Here is a 20,962-nt window from a genome sequence, read left to right as displayed (position 1 = left end):
AAAGGGTACAGAGTTTCAGTTGGGTAGGATGAATGAAACCTTGAGATCTGTACAACAGAGTGCCTGTAGTGAACAACACTGTATTGTAGACTTAAAATGTTGCTGGGGGGGGTAGATATTATGTTAAAGGTTCTTATCACAAAAAACAACTAATGAGGGCAGGAGGAAACGCTTGAAAGTGATGGACGAATTTATGGCATAGATTATGGTGATGGCTTCATAAGTATATACTTATCTCCAGACTCATTAAGTCATACACATTAAATATGTACAGCTTTTTGGATGTCAATCCTACGTCCATAAAGTGGTTAAAAAAAGGAAAAAGAAAGGGAACAAGGGCTGAGGGCTCAGAAGCATTGCACTTCAGTCCCCAGGGGTTGAGTCACTCAGTTCTCACTCAGTTCTGTAGATCCATTTTGGTATGGCCACTTTTCCCTGGTCTTTGGCATGGTCAGTGTCCTGGGAGTTATGGCTCATGTGGTGCTCTGATCACTCTGATCCCTGTTGCTCTTTCTTCAGAAGTGCCTCACTGTGAAGGCACTAGGTTGGTGCAGAGGGAGGAGTTGAACTGCAGAAAGGATGCCCCAGTGGGTAATCTGGGTGCCAAATAGATTCTTCTTGCCTGCCTTGTCAGATAACAACTGTACCTCCACCTAATGATCAGGAGCAATTACTACTGCCAAGATGGTGACTCCTTCCTGTGCCTGCTACTCTCTTGATACAAAGATCCCAAAATAACTGGCCTAGTGGTAGTTTAAGCTTTTAAGGGCCTCCTGTTATGTCCCACAGTGGAGATGTTCCCCATCTGGGATTCAGACCCCCAGAGCCCAGAGTTCTGGGGATGGGAAACACAAATTCCCCAAGTGGGCCAATGGAAATGATGGAAGGCAGGGCTGTTCCTACTCCTTGGGGTCTACATCCACGTATTTTACCCTGGAAACAACAGCACTGTGGAACGACCATGGATTTAGTGAGTACGCTGAGCCTGGAGAGTGGTGTTCGTAGGGTATTTTCTGAAAGCTAGATTCTATTAACATCTTCAAAAGCCATTCCAACTCTCTGTTAGGCCTGTGGCTCCTGGATGGTGTGGGATGTGATATGACCAGTATATTTTATGGCTGTGTACTCACTTCTGCACCTCTGTTGTTGCAAAATAGTTTCTCCAGTCCGACACAGAGTTATGCAGACTCCTGTGTTGGTGGGTCACATACTCTGTAAGCCTTTGCATAGTGGTGCCAACCAAAACCCAGCAGCAGGGAAAGGTAAGCCCATACCCAGAATGTGTGTTGATTCCAGTCAAGATCAGTTGCTGCCCCTTCCACAGTGGAAAGGATTCAGTGAGATCAATTTACCATCAAGTAGCTGGTTATTCCCTTTGAAGGATGGTGCCATACTGGGTGCTCAGCCTTGGTATCTTTTGCTGGCAGGTTAGACATTCAGCAGGGGCAGTGGCCAGCTCAGTTTTGGTGAGTGAAATCCCTTGCTGTTGAACCCAAACAACATTCACGCTGCTATCATGGCAACTCCACAGGAGTCCATTGTGCCATGGATGGCTCATGACAGTGTGGAGTCCGTGTTACTATGTCTAAGTTTTTAGTTCTTATAAAGTGAGAGCTCGCTGGTGGATATTAATATGTAATACAATGATCTTCACTCCTTGTACTTACTCTCGTATGTTCATCCACGTGCCTCTTCCCCACACCTCCCTGTTTCCTTCCAAGCCTCTGATCAACTAGCCAAGCCATTCACCATTGCCTGTAAGTCATTATATATTCATATATCAGGCTATCTATCTTTTCACACAAAGTAGATGACCAGCTGCCCTACCTGAAGTTATGTTCATTGGGAAGATTTCTTCCTACTTATATTTCTCTGGGCCATTCCTGTGTAGCCACCTGTGACCTGGACTCATAGGCCAACTTGACCCAGCTGTAAACCAATCTCAGCTTTTCCCTCCTCTGTCAGTTGGTCATTAGGGACCTCCATATTTCCATAGGTGTGAGTCAAATGAGAGGCCTGGTACTATACGTAAGAGTGGATGATATGGGGAGTCTGAGTTATCTACTCAGACATCTTGTGGTCTTTGGAACTGCTCATGCCAAATCCCAGATGGTCCCAGTTAAATATAATGATGGATTGCAGCTGGGCCCACCCAACTTTATGGCTTGGTGATCTGACAGAACCCAGGTCATGACCTCCTGGTGATTTGTAGTCAGGTATTCTTCCAGCAGAGCAGAGTATTGAAGGAGCTGTTTGTTGAAGGATATGTGGTTCTCTCCTGCAGATGGCACAACCTTGTTTCAGAATCCAGTCCATGTTGTGATTCTCCCACTGGTGCTTGCCATAAACCCCACAGGGCATCTTTCCTCCTCCACAATATCTCTAGTAGCATGGAGCCATCTTGGTTGTATGGCCCAAGTGATAGGGGTACTTTCTTTGCAGACTGGCTCTGGGTGCAGGGCTGTTTTCTGCTCTGGGTTCTACTCTAAGCTGGAAGCATTTAATGTCATCCAATAAATGGACCAAGGCAGTATTCCTCAGTGTAGAGTATCCTGCCTCCAGAATTCAAAGAGAAATACACAGTGCTGTGCATCATTGCTAGTAGTCAAATTGTGAAAAGTAATAATCTTTCCTTTAGGTTGGACAGGATGTTCTTGCATGCCCTCGACCACTAAACCCTAGAAGCTTCACTGATGTGTGGGACCGCTCTTTTTTTGTAGTCTTATTAAGACCTCCAATGTATTTGCCATTTCTTGCCATCCATTTAGACATGATGTCATTGGTACAGTAAACCAAGTGGTGTTCTGCAGAATGTTCGTATGGTTCATGTCCCTTCGCACTACATTTGGATAGGATGCAGAGGAGTTAAAAGCCCTGTTAACTCTACCAGGTAAATGTAAACAGTTTTTGATTCTCTTTTCGGAAAGGAATGGAAAATTTGCCAAGTCAGTGGCCCTATGTCATACACTCAAGGTCAGAAGATCCCTGCATTTAGATACACTGGGTTCAATTTGTGGTAATCCAGCATTATTCTCCAGTATAATGTCTGGTTTTATAAGAGCTCTGCTTGTGAATTAAATGGGGATATTTTGGGGACCACTACCATGGCTTCTTGTAGTCTTTAAGGATGGCATAAAAGGGGATAATGATTTTAAAAAACATAAACACATACCGTTGTCATAACTTAAAAATTAATCATTTAATATCACCTAGTGCCCATTACTTTTGAGAATGTGACATTGGTTTTGATTTAGATATGACCGGGAGGGTGGTTTATGGTTTCACTTGGGCTTTCTCCCTATGTCAGCTCTTGCACAATAGGCCAAGAAACCAGTAATAGGAGTTCTGCCAAATATACCAGATATGTTCACTCTAATTACACAATGAGGGACCAGGGAAATTAATCCTGGTGGATTTGTGGAGCCAGTAGACTCTCTCTGAACCTGTCCAGGCCCAGGGCTTTATTTTTTTAAATTGTACCCTACTTTACATCCCTACTCTAATAGGGCGCCAAGATGTTTCTTCAAACACAGGTACTTGGGTATGCATATCAACTTGGACTCTTGTCCAGTAGTCTTTAGATTATTTAGACATTTCTGCCTCCCCAGTGTATAACTACCCGAGTAAATGTCTGTAGATCCTTTTAGTTAGAGGCTGGGGAAATGTTGCCATAGACCCTTGCTATGATGTTGCAGGATTTTTCTCCTGTGGACTTGCTCTCTATAATCAGTGTGTTTTATCTTTGAAAACTGGCTTAAGTCCAGAAATGAGGCAAAAGATTATGACTCTGTGGGAGCATTTGTCCTCATATCTCTTGATCCTCCGTTCTTAATTTCTTGTCATTGTATGGATTGAGTAATACTCATTTTATCTGATAATCCACCTTACTTCTAGGGAGGTCATGCTGTACTGACCATATCATAGCTCTCTGTAGGTCAAGCCCCCTTGGCTGCAACTTCAATCTTGTAGTAATTGTACTCACCTTGCTTCAGTGGTTAAGTGCTGTCATATGGTCCCTATTATTTGGGGATTCTGGAATCCCAGTTGCTGTCAGAATGCTCATTCCATAAGGCATTTCCTATCATCAGATCTAACCTACGGAGGAGAGCTTCTCAACAATGATGGTGTCCTTACCAGTTTTTCACTGCTTTTGTAAGGGGAGTATCCTTTGCATCCTCTTGCAGAACAGAGTCAACTGATGGATTTTCCAGCTGTACCTAATACAGCAACTCTAACATGCCTATTTCTGTGAGATTTTCATCACTTCTATCACAGCAGTTCTAAAATTTCTACTTAATATGAACCCTCTTTATTCAAGTTTTCAGAATGCCATTGAGTGTTAGCATCATCTTCTGGGGTTCCTGATAATGCACTAAATGCACTATTATAGAGGAGTGATCCCACATTGAGAGACTCCTTTATCCAACTTGATGTCCTGCCTCCTTTTATTCTGAACCCTCAGGATGCAGTCCCATATATACTGTCCCATTCCAGCTGCTACATATTGGGTATGTCCTGCAGCCAGATCTTTTGAGATTCAGTCTGTTCCTTCTTAGTGCCTATATACCACCCTGGCAGAGCATGTTGATGTGAAAGGTTATTAGGCCATTTGAAATACTACCAGGAAGAGTAATGTAATATTAGGTGGTGTTTGAAAACTTGAACAACAACAACAACAACAAAAAACAGTCCTCATTAAGTCGAATAGAAATGCCAGAATTGCTGTGATAGAGAAAGAGACGATCAAAATCTCACAGAAACAGTGGCTCTATTAGATATAGCTGGAAAATCCATCAGTTGACTATTAAACCCTTAAAATGGAGTCATAACTATTTCTAGACAGCAGAATCCTTTCTTTCTCTAAAGGCATACATTATATGGTGATATTACTTTGACATAAATTTATGAAACCAGGAGGGGCGCAATTTGAGAATTTTGGCAAATTTTGTAAGTCTCTTTCTCAGCTGTCCGGGGGCTGTTATAGCAAAATAGCCTAAATTTGCACAAAAAGAAAGCGTAGTTAGTTCTGCCAGCAGAAGAGCATTTTCCTCAGTTAAGGGTAAAAGTACAGCCAATTATCTCCTGGAATGTCATACTGTCAGCAAGATTATAGATTATATGGCTTCTCTGAGAAGCTGCAATGATTTGTATTTGGTAACTGTAGTAACATCAGTCCTATCTTTGGGGAAAGTTGTTTTTAAACAAAACAACCTGCTTGGTGAATCAGTGTTATAATTTTATTGGTAAGTATCAATCATGGGACAATCAGATGAAATTAATTTTCATGGATCATTATCATAATTGTAGCTGGTTGTATCATTAGGAAAATACTTTCATAGAAAGAACTTCCCTGGTATTCTAGGACAAAGATACAGACCCAACAGTTAATGTTTTATATGCAGTTTGGGCCATATTGAGTATAACGGTAAGTATCTGTATAAAACATTTTTGTCCTAGAACCCAGATAGTCATAAAAAGATGAAGTATAAATATCACAGTTAAAAATAGTTAACATGTAAATTAAAATGTAAATCAGTAGCCATTGTTATAGGCTTAATCTTAATTATTCCTTAATTGCAAGGTCCTGGGTTGCAAGCCGTCTGCTTCCATGAAGTCATCTGTCTCTGAAATGACTAAATTCTGGAAATCACATCTTAGACTCTCCATACAGTCTGACAAGTTCATGGTAGCAATGTTAACTTTACTAAGATGACTGTGCCCCAAATTTTGCTTCCTCAATTTATGATCTGTAGTTTATAGCAGGGGCCTTCAGATAAACTAATGGAAAAAGCAGAAACTATGAGGATAAGAAGACTGGCTCTGATTAATACATTGTAATTACCAGCAACATTAGAATGGAAGGACACAGAATGTTTTATTGAAAAATAATAAAGTGTCAATCTGTGTGTGTAAGTCAGCAATTATCCCAGAGCAAGAGCATATTATGGACAATAAAGGCATCGATAAATTTTCAGAGCCTTTAATTAATGCTGTAAATTGTATAATTAAACCCACGAGACAAGAATTTAAGATTTTTCAAAGGTAATTCTAATAAAGCCACTGTAGATTCATAATTTGCAGCACTGTCAGAAGTTATAAAAACATTGCTTCCTACAATTTCATTTATAAAGACTTCATTTATTATAATTCATTTTAGATGACCACATAGATTTACATTTTGAAAATCTTGGTATTCATACAAATTTTAGCTTAAGACTAGCAAAACCAAGGTAGGAAATTTAGGAAGTTCAGGTAAATTAGATTTTCTATGAGTAAATAAGCTCTAATGTTGCATAAACTAGAATATTAATGATGCCATTTTTTTTTAGTATTTTTTGTTTTCTTACTGAAGTACAGTTGACACAATTTGTATTAGTCTCAGGTACACAACATAGTGATTTGACAAGTCTATATGATCACAAGTATAGCTTCCATCTGTTACCATACAACGCTATTGACAAATCATTGACTGTATTCCCTATGCTGCACCTTCTATTCCTGTGACTTATTGATTCCCTAACCGGAAGCCTGTACCTCCCCCTTCCCTTTACCTGTTTTGCCCATCCACCCACACCCCTGTCCTTTGGCAACCACCAGTTCTCTGTATTTATGGGTCTGTTTCTGTTTTTTGTTTGCTCATTTGTTTTGTTTTTTAGATTCCCCAGAGAGTGAGATGATACAGTATTTGTCATTCTCTGACTTAAGCATAATACCCTCTAAGTCCATCCATGTTATCTCAATGGCAACTTCTTTTTTATGGCTAGGTAATAGTCCATATTCTTTTTTATGGCTGAGTTCCTTTTTCTGACTATTTGTGGGGTGTGTGTGTGTGTGTGTGTGTGTGTTTACATCTTTATCCATCCATCAGTGGACACTTAGGTTGCTTCTATATCTTGGCTATTATAAAGCTGCACTAGCCATAAGGGTACCTATATCAATGCTACTAAATTTTCACTGTGAGAAGACCAAGAAAAAAGGCATATTATAAAAATAGCCTAATATCTACTGATTCACATTGTAGGCAAGGGTACACATATGGAAGACTGGACTAAATAAGTTTGTTGAGAAGAAAAATCAACAACTTGTATGTTGGATGGTGACTTATGGTGGTTTTGTTAATTAAAGAGTAAAGGTTGTACTCTGGATAGGGCAGAATTGGTCTATGAGTCTACTGATAGTTGGTCAAAACAAGTGCCACTTTTTTTTTAGTGGGGAAAAAGGTTTTAGACTGGTTAGATTAGATTGGTGTGGGTCCATGCTTGGGTCACTCAAAGGTCAAACAAGTGCCATTTTTTATTGGCTAAAAAGATGTTTTCAATTAGGTTGGTGTTGTTCTACTTTGGGGTCAAAGGTCTTAGTTATTTATCAGCTTCGGCTGGTGGTGCTCAAATGTCATGGTTGTTTGTGAGCCTAAACTAGTTAAGTTAAAAGCATTTGCACTGAAACAGCACAACCAGTTTGAGATCTTTAGTGAGGTTCTGCTCTGATTGGAAACATTTCCTTTCTCATTGTATTAAATTGCTGTGGTATTTATATTCCATTGGATAAGCTTACGAGTGGTATAAGTTTTTATTTTAAAATTTCATTTTTATTTTTCTAGAAATAATGAACTTGCATCTGATGAACATTTTAGATATTAGATATAGAATGTGTAAAAGTACACATATTTTTCAAAAATTATAGAAGGAACTTGAGGAAATATGCTTCAGATTCTCTGTTTGGAGATAAATATTGACTTAGTCTTATAATCCCCTTGGGTTTTTGCCTTTTGCAATACTTGGTGAGTCTTGGACATGGGAGTGGATGTGCAGAAGTTTATTCTGTTTTTGTTGTTTAAAGTTTTGGAGGCAAGAGCAGTATCAACAATTCTGTTGGATAAAGTGAAGTCAAACAGAATCAGGCAGTGGTCAGGAGATTCCCTTATCCAACCTCAGTTAAATACATAAACAGTAAAATCATTTGTTTGTTTCAAGTAAAGCCCCCTCCCCCCCATTTTTTTCTAGTTTAAGCCAAGGCTATAGAACTGAGGGCCATTTGGTATATGCTCTAGATTGCAGAAGAAAAAGATACAGCAAAGCTTTAGCTGCTCAGAATAAATGTTGTTTAAACTTTATTCCAAGGACTCAATTTTATTAAAAAACTCGACCAAAAAAAATGACCTTATCTCTCAGGGTTCATGGCATTTATAATTCTGAAGTCAGATCCAAAGCATCTGACCTCACATTCCTATTTTACTCTTTGATAGTGATGAACAAAATAGTCCTTAAAAATCAGAGTCAGCTGATATTCAGTAAGGGCATCTGTCAGTACCATAATATTAGACTTGGGCCAGCATTTAAAAATGGGTAATTAAGAATCTGGCTCTTTTTGCTGTGCTGAGTTCCTGGCCAAAATCTCCCCATTGCAGGTGGTCTGTGGGAACTGGGTTCATGAAGGCTATGATGTGGTTCTATTTATGTCTCTATGTTAGACAATAACCCTGAAGCCACAGCTCCTGTGACTCTGCCAGACTAGCATCCAAAACAAAGCACAGACCTCGTTTCCAAGGGACCCACCACAATTCCGTATGAGCACAGTGCCCAGAGCCCTAGTTGTCGATGGCCTTATTGTTTGTTTCTGCTGTCTGCCTGGCTGCCGGGACGACAGTGGACGGTGTCTGTTTCTCGCTGAACCCAGAAGGCCAATATGCAGTAGAGGGAGGGGCTGATACACATGCTCTGTACCATTAAATAGAATATTGCTGGTCCTATTAGTCACTGGAGGGCTCCGTCGGCAAGGTGGTGGGACAGAGTCCTGTTGATAGGTCTTAGCAATAAAAGTATTGCTTCATTTATATTTCCTGGGTTATAAATATCCCTCCAGTACACTGCCTCATTTGATACTTAAAACTATTTTGTGGTATAGGAGAAGTTTGTATTTTTATTCTCATTTTCAGGTGAAAGGAGAAATTTGGAAGGGTTAAGTGATGTGCCTCCAATCACCAGGCCAATAATTAACAGGTCCAAGAACTATTCCCAGCTTTGCCATCTCTCCATCAGCTTCTATTTGATCTTCGATCACCTGCTGTGTTGAATTGATAGAATAGTGCCTGTGTAATAGCATTTAAGACTCTCTTCACCAGTACATCTGACCCAGCAACATTCAGACTTCCAGTTGTGGCTACTGCTGTGACGTCACCAATTCTACGATACTGATTGTCAGCCATGCAGCATGTTGAGGTCACAGACTTAAAAAATGAAAATCAGAATCTTACTATGCTTGCCATGTCTGTAGGGGTTGGAGGAAGGTGCAGTAAGGCACATATTTTCAGGTGGTTTGGGTTAAGTTTTTAAGGTCTGGATGGCATAAAATTTATAACTGGATCACATTGTGGTAGCAGTGACTTTCTTATTCAATTAGAAAATATACCATGCCTGTGATTTTCAAAAAACTATGCTGAATTGTAGAGACCTGTTAAGAAATATTATGGGCTGCCTGGGTGGCTCAGTCGGTTAAGCATCTGACTCTTGGTATCAGCTCAGTTCTTGATCTAAGGGTCATGAGTTCAAGCTGTGCATTGGGCTCCACACTAGGCATGGAGCCTACTTGAAAAGAAAAGAAAAGAAAAGAAAAGAAAAGAAAAGAAAAGAAAAAAGAAATACTATAAGGACTTCTCTCCAAGAGTTCATAATTCCATTGGAGAGATAATTCATGTGCATATAAAATAACCAGCAACTTAGGGCACCTGTTCATTAATGCTAAGGGGAGGACCAGGTGGGAAGGCTTATAATTTTGCAGGAGCATCACAGTGAATGGAGGGGATCTTAGAAGACTTGGATTTTCATAGTGGAAGTAAAGTCTGATGCTGTATGTGAAATAGTGGTAGGCATTCTAGATAATGGCTTGAGGATAACAGAGGAAAAAAAATGGGCAAAAACATGGAAATGAATAGAGCATGTTGGAAATATAATTAAATCCATTGAAAAAAAAAATCCATCCCACTAAACAAGAATTTACAATAGTGAGGGTTGGGAGATTGATGTACAAATGTTGGGAAGATTAAGGATGGCTCTAAATGCCAGTATGATAGTTGATTCTGTAATCTTGAAGAAAGTAGTTATTTGGGTATTTTGAGACAGACACTGATACGTAAGAAGTAGCTTTTTCCCTGGTGGCTGCGCCCAGGATAGACTGAAGAACCGGGGGGAAACAGACTACCCCGGGAGAAAGAAGTTAGCAAATGGAGCGAACTTTGCCATCTCTCCATCAGCTTCTATCGGATGTCCCGATGTGAAGTGACCCATCAGTGGGGCCTGAGGGCTGCTGGCTGGGAGGAGCAGGCTGGGGGGACCTGGTCATGCTGCCTCGGGGGTCCCTGGGCAGACACTGCACCCGCTTCAGTGTACTTGCTGTTCGCTACAGCTTCCTTCCTCACACACTCACAAATTGTTGCTATGGCCCTAAAGAGAAGCTTTATTCATCTCTCTCTCACCTGGTCCATCAAGAGTGGCCCGAGAGTTGATGGTGAACTTGGCAAACACCTCCCCTGTGAATTCATGCCTTCGTACTTGGTTCCATCTTATACCACATAGACCCATATTGAATTGAAAGGGCTGGGCTACCTAACCCTTTGGCCCCCTGACTTTGTGTCCTCTCTGTGAGCCCTTTCTGTCAGGCGGTTCTCACTCCCGGTGCTGGGGGATTGTGGGTTGTTGCTGGCCACACAGCAGCGACCACCACCCCTATCCTAATAATTCAGTCCATGTGTGTTTTGCAAACAGTGTGTCCTTTCTGTGGAAAACGACAGTATCGGTGACAGAAGGAAGCATTGTTTGGGGGAGAGGTGAGCGTGTCAGGGTCCCCAAGACCACCTGTTTTGAAGATTCGCTAGGATTACTCCTAGGACTAAGGAAGTGTTACAGCTGTGATGTATTACAATGAAAGGCTGCAAAGCAAAATCAGCAAAGGGACAGGCACATGGGGCAAAGTCTGGAGGAAACCAGGTGCAACCTTCTGAAAGTCCTCTCCTAAGAGAGCCACACAGGATGTGCTTAATTCCTCTGATAGGAGTTGTGATAGCACGTGTGAAATATTGTCTGCTGGTCTCGTTAGAGGCTCAGTGCCCAGAGTTTTTATTGGGGACTGGTTACGTAAGCATGTTCTGCATGGCACATACCCAAATCCCAGACTCTCAAAAGGAAAGCAGGGGTTCAGCATAAACCACATTGTTTGTACCAACATTTTAGGTGCAGTGAGCCTCTCTTAAGTGTTTGGGGGAATAGGGGAACCCTCTTGAAATCCAAGTTTCTAGATGGCAGCCAAGGGCCAACCTTGTAAGCAGACCTTGTAAGGAGAGCGGTCTCCAGCCTGCTGGTTAACTCCTCTGCACTTGGAATGATTGTTAGCACTTCAGTTGCTGAGAAAGGGGTATTGATGGAGCTATGTTTCAAAATCCAGAGGAATCTGATGTTAAGTCATGTTTCTGGAAGTGAGATTTGAGTTGGGGACAAAAGAAGAGGATTCAAGGAGGAACCACAGAGCCCAGAGGGCTGAAAGTGGTCCTGGTCTTCTGTCACATGCAGGAGACAAGAGAAGCAGATGGAGAACATGTGTTTTAGGAACCCAAGAGAAGGGAGAGGCTCAAAATGGAGGAAGTGCTCCATTGTACAGTGCTACAGATTGGTAGGAATCCTGGGGACTGCAAAAAAGTGCCATTGGGAATTCTTATAGTAATGTGTAAATTGATTTTTTTTCTTAAAATGATCTGTACACATTAAAACAAGACTTTTCCAGCCAGCACCTTAAAAGCTTCCCTGCCCATCGCATCTTTGCTTTCTTTTTGATCACTTTACAAAATCCCTATTTCAATTTTTTTTTTGTCATTGTCTTGCATTAGTTTATTTGGGTTTAGATGTCACAGGCAGATAGAAATGGATGAGCTTTGGGAAGGCTAAACAAAATTCTTTGAGTATTACTGCCCACTTCTCTCTGGTAATTATTTAAGGACAACAGCCGCCAAAAAGCATCTCTTCCGTTCTTGATGGAAAAGTAATTCTGTTTGTTCATTTAAGAGGATTGTGTTTGCTCTTCCATTAATCTCATTGCTGCTTGCTAGTGAAGGATGAAAATTGGGAAAGCTGCTTGTTTTGAGTCCCAAGGAGATGGTGAAAGTGTTTGAATTTCCTACGACACCCTTGGACTCTTCCCAGACCTTGACTTCTAGGTCCTAACTCTAATACTTAATTTCTCTTTTTCTGGGTTCTCAGATGTTAACATTGTGCAGCCCCTCTGAGACGGATGCCCAGCCTTCCAAAGAACCACGTGACCCAATAGCGGCTTTTCCTTTGCTTATAATAAAATCCTATCTGAACCACATTCATTTGGGGAAAAGAAACAACTCTTTTTGTGGCTGACTTTGAGTAGTTAGTGGCACAGAAAACACTGGTGCCTCCTCTCACGCTCCAGATGATTGAGGAGTGGGAAGTTCTTGGATGGCAGAGGGCGGAGGACGGAAGCGTGAACGTGGCATTTGCAGGACTTGACTTACCTTGAGGGGCAGGGCCGCCTTTGGCCTTGCTTCATTGGACTTCAGGAGGGCGAGTGCGCGCTGTGATGGAAGCCGTTTTAAATTCTCTATCTCTTGTCCTAAAATCCCAGGGCTTCCAGCAAAAATTCTCCTTCCACAGTAAAGAGATTGTGGCTATCAGCTGTTCCTGGTGCAAGCAGGCGGTAAGTCTGGGGACAAAATGAAACAAAATGGGCTTATGTTTTATCACGGTGGACTTTGGTCATTATCCAAGTTGCTGTCTATAAGTGGAAGGTTATTCTAATTTATGTATTATTTCCCTCATGTAGGATCCTTGAGGAAGAAAGATTAGAACTATAGAACTGCAGCCTATATGACCTGGCAGAAACTATAGAGATCAATTAACCCCTTCATTTATATACACTGAAGCCTAGGATCAGAGACTGGGAAATCCTCCCCTGGTTCTAACCTGGGCCTAGAATCAAGGACTTCCCACCCCATAGATTGTATTTCTTCCCCTACACTGGATTGTTGATAACTCCTCTATGGTTGAAAGTTGCAACATTAGATAATCCCTCTAACACCAGCATCCAGCCATGTTGGTTCTTCTGTTTTTGATATGGGTGACTTTCTTACGGTGTGCTGTTGGGGTAAGGAGTGGTCTCGTACCCTTCTTTAGGCTTGGATATTATTGCAGCTGTGTGTATATTCATCGAAACGTAACTCTTCTTTACATTTGAGCGTATATATTCATTAGGATCCAAAGGTAGTTTCCCTGTTTTCCTCTTTTATCTATCCTTTGTCCATTTTTTAACACCTCTCTTCCAACCAGATGGCTCATTTTCTTGTTTGCTTATGCACCTGTTTTTTTGGTTTTTTGTTTGTTTGTTTTTAACCAGACAGTGCTAACTCATGGGTTGACAGACTATGGCCCATAGACCAAATCTGACTGCTGCCTGTTCTTATAAATACCATTGTATTGGAACACAGCCATGCCCATCCATTTATTTATTGTCCGTGGCTTCTTTCACATTACAACAGCAGAGTTGAGTAGTTGCAACAGGGAAAGTATGGCCCCCTTAAAGCTAAACTATTTACTCTGTGGGCCTTTTATAGAAAAAGTTTGTGGAGCCTTGCTCTAATCTCTCAGTTCACCTACTTTGTTGAATGACTGTATAACTGGGACATAGAGTTCACTCATTGCGCAGACAGCCTGAAAAAAAAAAAGGGCTGTGGTGGTCCAGGTAAGTTAAGGGTTTACAGGAAGACTTCAGCCCTCTACACACATCAGATTTAACTAGCCAAAACAGCCCATAGGGCAGGAGCAGATACATTTAGTTGAAACACATAAAATTGACATTTTTGTGGGTCAAAAACTTTTGAATTTGGGGAATTTTATAAAGTTTGACCTAATCTCTCTAGCGTAATTTCCCTAGGCACCCAAGTCTCAGGAGAAGCTACTGTTGCTAGGTAGGGATGCATTGGTCTGGAAAGCTCAGTGCTCGCTGTATCCCTCTCCTGCCACATTTTCTAGGCATTTCCATCTCCTGTCAGTTTTTACATAAATAGTCTTTGTGCTTCTGTTCAAGAACATGCTCGCAAATGTGAGGTCATCCTAGTCCTTGAATGAAACTATACCAGCAAGGCAGTGTGTCCACCTGGAGAGAAAGAAGCTAATTCAGGTTCCAGGTGTCCCTGACAGTATCTGTGCTGCTAGTTTCCCTGATCTGTTGAGGCCACACCTGTGGGAGAGCATCACTGGTGGTTTGAGCTCCTATGGACTTCGTCTGCTCCACCCCTGTGCTACCAGGCTGTGATGAGATAGGTTATCCAGGGTCTGTTAATTTGGGAACTCACTCCCACTTTACGTGGTGCACATGTTCTCTTGTCATTAACTCATAGCTCAGTTGAACCACATTGTAGGTGATTTTGCAAGAAGTAAAGATACAAAACATTTTAAGACAAATTACATTGGTGATATATTTTAACCCTCCAGGTAATCCCTTCTAGGATATCTGATGTCAAACAAGTGCTATCTATAGGCACTTTCTGCAGCAGGGGAAAAAAAAATGTGTTCAAGAGCTGGTTTTTGGGGCTTTAGGCTCTGACTCCACCTTGTAAAAGTTAGGCACTTTTGGACATAACTCTTAGTCTGTTTAGATTGGCGATTACTCGGCTATAAGTTGACAATTGAAATGGGTCATCTCGGGGATCTTCACCATTTTAGAAATGCAATCAACATCCATTTAGGGATTTATTTGAATTGCTAAAAGAAATCAAATTTTGAAGAAGAAATAATATTTTCTAGTATGTCACTGTTTGCAGATCACAAATAACTGGCCATAGGGGAAATTACTGACTTATTTTGCATTCATACCTAATTAGTAATTTGCTATGGGATCATGTGAGGATAGGCAGAAATGAAGACAAATTCCCTCTGTGACATAATTGGGGTGGCCATATTTGCCAGGTTTCCTGAGACAGACCTAATTTATGTTTGTTGTTCCAACATAATTATTAGCAGTGCTCCCTTTCATTCTTAAAATTGTTCCCATTAAGATGACAATGTATGGTTCCACTAAGTATAATACAGTAGAAACGGATGTTAAAGTTTTTAAAAATCACTGATTAAAACTTTAAGGCCCACAATTATTGTATAATGTGGATTTTGTTTACTAGGAAAAAATTGTTACCACACATCATTATCACTTTACACACAAAAGATGATGGTCACTCAGTCCATTGGTACAGAGCTAAACCACTAATTCTGGGGTATTGTTATGATCATCAGTCTACATTTACTTTCTTCCTTTCAAAAACAGGAAGCCTTTTAGACTTACCAAGTGTAGTTAGGGTCATCGTATTTTTTAGCAGCCCCAGACAAATCCAGCAGAGGCAATTTCTTCGTTACCTCTTGGATTAAGAACTCGCTAGAACAGACCTGCTGCTGCTTTCCTGGGTTTCCTAAACTAGAGGGACTACCTGGGATGGATTTACACCTATGATTAGAAAAAAGAAGGACAGGTGAGAGAACCTGCCTTTCTGCTTGCCTCCATTGCCTCCCCAGCATTATCCCATATCAAGTCTGTGACAAGTGCAAGTCAAGTGCAACAAAATTATAGCCAGGGTTAGGATTAAGAGAACCCTTCGAGACCTCGTTATATAAATATCCCATTGAAAGCTTATAAAGTTTTAGCTGGCCTTGACCTACAAGATTGATTTCTTTATCGGTTTATAAAGTGGAATGAGTTCCAGATCTGGTCTCTCAGTTCTGGGGCTGTTTGGGTGGTGATAAGGAGCATGTGTCTTCCGTGTCTGCAAGGCTGGGTGAGTGCCTGTGTGCGCATGTTCTTAATTCCTTCTTGCTTTAGCGGTGCCCTTGGTCCAGGATTGTTTATTGGCCTATTTTTCTCCTCAGTTTCACAATAAGGTGACCTGCTTCATGCTGCATCAGATTGAGGAACCCTGCTCCCTGGGGGCTCATGCTGCTGTAATTGTCCCGCCCACCTGGATCATTAAGGTGAAGAAACCGCAGGTAACTTCTGGGCCCCTGGTGCTGCTGGACCAGTACAGAGAAAAAGGAACTGCTGCTTCTTGCTTTTCTTGCCCTGACTCTTTTTTTGGGTTCCGAAAATCTCTGCTCTCTCATCCCCACAGCCCCATGCTTAGCTTCCCCAGTTCATCCCATTAGCCCATCACTTTACCGCAGTTGGGCTCTCTCATGGAACCAGCCTCCCTTTCCTGAAGAAATCCAAGTTCCACAGCAGGAATGGTTCCTTCCCCTTTATGTGCTAATGGTACTCACTTTGGGTGTTCTCCTAAGTTCGTTAAAGACTAGTAGTGGGTGCAGCTAATTCTTACACACCTCTCTTCTCTTCCAGCCTGGGCATCCCCAGGGAGTGAAGGTGAGGGCAAACTGTGCAGGCTTCATTGTTTGGTTGAGCTTACCACCACTTCCAACCTGAACGGCAGACTGTGGGTCATGACCTTCCTAAATACACAAGGCCTGCCCAGAGAGCAACACTCTTTTCTTAAGGCAAAGTAGAATTTATCCTCTTAATACCTAATCTCATTCTGTATTCAATTCTTGTTGTACATTCTGTCCTAGAGCATCTCTGCGATATGCTGGGAAACCATAGCGGTTTCTCAACAAGGTCATAATCTTTGATAGCCAAATTTCTACCTTCGTACCATACATCTTAGACCTTGAGCTCCAAGTTATGGGATGGCAGACTTGTAACGCGATGGTGGGAAAGATGATACCTCTCCTAGAGATGCACCTACCGTATGATGGCCTATTGAATGTAATACCTTTAAAAGATATGGCAGTCCTACTTTATACGGTCTTCAAAATCATCATGCAGTTTATTCTCACTGACTCAGTTGTATTTAAAAAACTGGTGGATCAAGGACACTGTTTTGCTTTGTGTGTTTTTACATAAAGTTCAGCTTCTCTTGATGAGTAACATTTAGTAATAAGCTTTCCTAGTTAACAGTCCACAAAAGCCCTTGGGAAATCTCTTCCAGAGGCAAATGCAATATCTATTCATTAAAAAATGGAGAGCCTAGCTTTTTCATCTTACATTTTAGAGCTGTTAAATGAGTGGCCCAAGGTGATAGCAAGTGGAGTACTGCATTTGAAATTCAAGTACCCATTCCAACTTACCGTTAATTTAAAATCTCTAACCTTTTTACTTCTTTGGTTCCCCAACCCCTAAGATTCAATAATCTCTCTAAGAGTGTTATATTAAATACTCAGTTAAATCAACATGTTTTCACTGAAAACCTTGATGGTAATAAGAAAGCTCCTAGGTATTGTGATGTAATGCATGATCCTTGTCCTGAAGAACTGTGTAGTTTTCTTAAGGAAAGATCAAGGAGAACCTCATGAAGGAGGTGAATTTTACTCTACCTCTTTAGAGATGGGTGGGATGTAGATCGATGGAGAAGAGAGGAAATAGCAGGCAGGAGAATGGCATGAGCAAGGGTGCTGTGTCCAAAATTATATTCATGAAGCTGTGAGACTAGTTTACACTCCATGGGTGGTAGTGTATTTCTGTGATGTTGCTTTCAAAGGAATGGGGTAGCAGATTGTTCACTCTTAGTTCTAAGACTGATCAGTGAGTTCGGGAGCTATGCTTCTAATCCATCTATCATAAAGTTGTCCACCAGCCTTTCACCATTTTATCCATTGAAGATTATTACCTAAATCTATTCTATTAGGGGTTACCAAGAGGTGGTTTTCCCGATTTTTACTCTTCTTTACTTTCCTGCTGGTAATAAGGGAACTAAAAAATAAAGCTAACACATGACAGATGCTTGATTATTTACCTTTATTTGTAAATTTTCAGAATAATAAGTTGGTACCTTAGCAACGTTATTAGTTGGCTAAGGGTGGTGGTGGTGGTTTTCAGAGCATATCATTATGAAGTGTCAACTTACCTTATGTGATATATAAAATATATGATATTTCAATCCATTGGCATCATTTTTTATATTCATATTGTTTTATCTTTGACCAGTAGGACCGCCTTTCAGATGGCTCTTGTCTCCATTTTTCATGAGCCATGAGGGTTTTGATGACTTCCTTGGTTTCAGGAATCATACCATGTTCCAGGATCATCTTATGTATTTCCTGCCTATACCTGGAAGCAGCCATTTCTCTGAGGAATCTTGGTTACTTTTAATGGTGAATGGTATTACAGTTCACAGTCTAGATGCTAAAGTCCATATTGATTTCATCACACACACACACCTTTTTATTGTCCTTCTCTGATTCAGAAAAGTGTACTAATAAGAATAAGAAAAACTAACACATATGGAATGCTTTTATATGTATTGGGAAATATTTTAAGTACTTTACATTCAGTATCTCATTTTACCATCAAGTACCCTCTGAGGCAGGTACCCTATTCCTATGTTGTAGGTGAAGAAAGTGAGAAATAAAGTCAAGTAAATTACCTGGGGCCATATGGTTATTAAATAGTTTGAGGTGACATTTGAACCTAGGAATTCTGATTCTGGAAACCAAGTTCTTAATGATATGTCCTGCTGCCTCACTGTCTTACTATAGCAAGCCTTGTTGAGTCACATATCTTTAAAAATTTTGTAGTCCCTCCTCCTATGGGCCCCCAAAAGAAATAATTTAATACATTAATTAAATTCCATTTGAAAGCCAGTATATGATGAGCGTGGGGGACAATACAGTGGTTAGGAGCTCTAGCTTATGAGCCAGCCTGCCTAGATCCTTAAACTGGCTCTGCTGTTTAGTGACTTGTATAATCTCAAAGAATTTAAACTCTTCAGCTTCTCATCTGCAAAGTGTAAATACTAGTACCTAGTTATAGGGTTTTCATGAGGACTAACGAACTGAAAAAATAAAAATAAAGCACATAAAACCGCACCTAGCCCATTGTAAAACTCAAAGGTTAGCTCTTGGTATTTTCCTTGTTGAGTACAGGGTATCAAATGAAGTTCTACATCAACAGATGAAAACCAATAACAGAAGTTATTGTTCCCTGAGCCATCTGTATTACACTGAGAGAATAAGGGGAGAGAAGGATTCTCATGGGGAAAGAGGCAGAGTAGGGGCCACAGCCTGGTGTCAGGTGTGCTCTCAAGTGGCATCTCAACCTGTGCCACTGTAACTGTTGTATTTTACACTGTAGTGGGATTGTGTGTTCACTAGCATGATCTTTATCCCATGGCAGAGAGTTAAGAGCTATTCATTTACTGAATTGAAGAACCGAAGAAGACACCGTGAGCATCCACAACCAGAAAGTGAAAGGAGGTAGAGAATCCTGCAGAACAGGGAGCGGCCTCTCATGGCACAGAGTTTCATTATGAAAAATGGAAAGAAATATAGGGAAACCATCAGTGTTAAATTCTCTAGGCATTAAAAAATAACAAGGATTGAGAAGAGTCTTTGTGTTTGGCTCTAGAGCATTGATGACCATCAAAACTATAGTTTGTAGAGTGTGGGTGGCGAGCTGTTAGTGATGGCGTGGAAGCAGTGAGATTCAAGAATTCACTGGAGACATGGAGAAAGGCTAAAAAAAGAAATTGGAAATTAGATGGAGAACAGCAGACAAAATGTTTTTCCTACTTGTAGAATTTATGTATATTTTTTTCTGTATGTGAGGACACTGCTTAAAAACAAGAAGATATTCTTAACTGCATGACGTAGACATTTAACTCCATTCACAGATGCCATTCGATGCAGCAGGTAGGCCCACAGATGAAACAGATGTTCATTTGATGTCCACAAAGAATATCCTCCTTATGGGAGAAAATTGATACAACAGACTAAATCCCTGGGCAGGAAGTTCATGGATTCTGGAAAAGGAATTCAGCCACATATAAATCCTTAATAAAAAAAGAGTGGTCTTCAGGTATCTGGAAGGTTTGCCTTGGTTGTCAGCATGCATCTTTTAGGACAGATATACACAGGGTGGTGATAGGAGGATGCCCCACAGGTTGGTTGGACCAGCCATGGTCTGTGAGAGGCTAACATTTCTAAGGCATTGAGTGGTGAGTGTGATCCGAGATGTAGGAATGAGGTAGAAATATGAAGAACTGAGCAATTTTGGTGGTGGAGATCGTTGTAGGTTAAACAGAAAATGCTGTTTGTGCTTGGTCCTGAAGGATGTGAGGGGACTCACTGGGAAGATGGATGAAGAAGGACAACACAAGTTTATTGAACATTCTGAGAACAACTGTTAAGGTGGATCACCAAATAAAGCCAGCTTTATTTGTGATGCTTGTGTCTAAAAAATGACTCTAAAGAGAAAGAAACCTACTTGAGTGTATAATGGTCAGGAAAAGCAGGTTGTAAAGAGGTGGAATTAAGTCGTATATTTTCCGTATTTGTTAAAAGTTCGCTGGTTCTGAGTAGATCATTGCTCTGGCACCCGCTGTGTGAAGCTTGGATGGTAAGGGGAACCAGGGCTGGTCTGGATGATTTGCTGGGTTTCATCACCAAATTATTTGGAGAGACCTAGAAAATAAGAGATGATGAAATTTAGATGACAGTCCAGAATTAAAAGAGAACCAAATTTTAAGAATCAAGCACAAATCTGTTCATATATTTAAAGACAAAGTTATATTTAATGTTACAGATGTCAGTGTTTCTCCTCTGGACCGAAAATGTTAGAGGATAATATTCTGACTGTATAAACAAGTTAAAGATGTTGAAATAGTAGTGCAAGTGCTTGGAGCTGATGGAGAATGACCCATGATACATGAATTTTTGTGGGGTCAAGTCATAGGAGACTAGAGGTGTGTCTTTTTAATAAATGACATCACTCTGCACGTAATACTTTAAAACTTGGCTTTCCTAGCTTAAAAAATATTGGGGAGAAGCCTGTATTACTACATCTAGATTTAACTCCTTTTTAAACTGATATATATATGTGTGTGTGTGTGTGTGTGTGTGTGTGTGTGTGTGTGTGTGTGTGT

At 40.8% G+C, this 20,962-nt stretch overlaps 1 protein-coding gene across 11 annotated transcripts in view; it reads left to right on the top strand.

The window, feature by feature from the left end:
- DGKI (diacylglycerol kinase iota) overlaps window positions 1-20,962 on the top strand; it is a 453,062-nt gene that overhangs the window by 200,153 nt on the left and 231,947 nt on the right. For all 11 annotated transcript variants that reach the window (XM_073899243.1, XM_073899251.1, XM_025854834.2 and 8 more), the window contains 2 exons: window positions 12,637-12,708; window positions 15,924-16,040. In XM_073899243.1, coding sequence (XP_073755344.1) covers window positions 12,637-12,708; window positions 15,924-16,040 — 189 coding nt within the window. The remainder of the gene's footprint in view (window positions 1-12,636; window positions 12,709-15,923; window positions 16,041-20,962) is intronic.

The sequence above is a fragment of the Callorhinus ursinus genome, unplaced genomic scaffold (assembly GCF_003265705.2).
Source record: "Callorhinus ursinus isolate GAN/ISIS: 27379988/994484 unplaced genomic scaffold, GSC_fseal_2.0 scaffold12, whole genome shotgun sequence".
In the NCBI taxonomy this organism is placed as follows: Eukaryota; Metazoa; Chordata; class Mammalia; order Carnivora; family Otariidae; genus Callorhinus; species Callorhinus ursinus.
The sequence above is the reverse complement of the archived record's forward strand: the minus strand, read 5'-3'. Positions and strand labels throughout refer to the sequence as shown.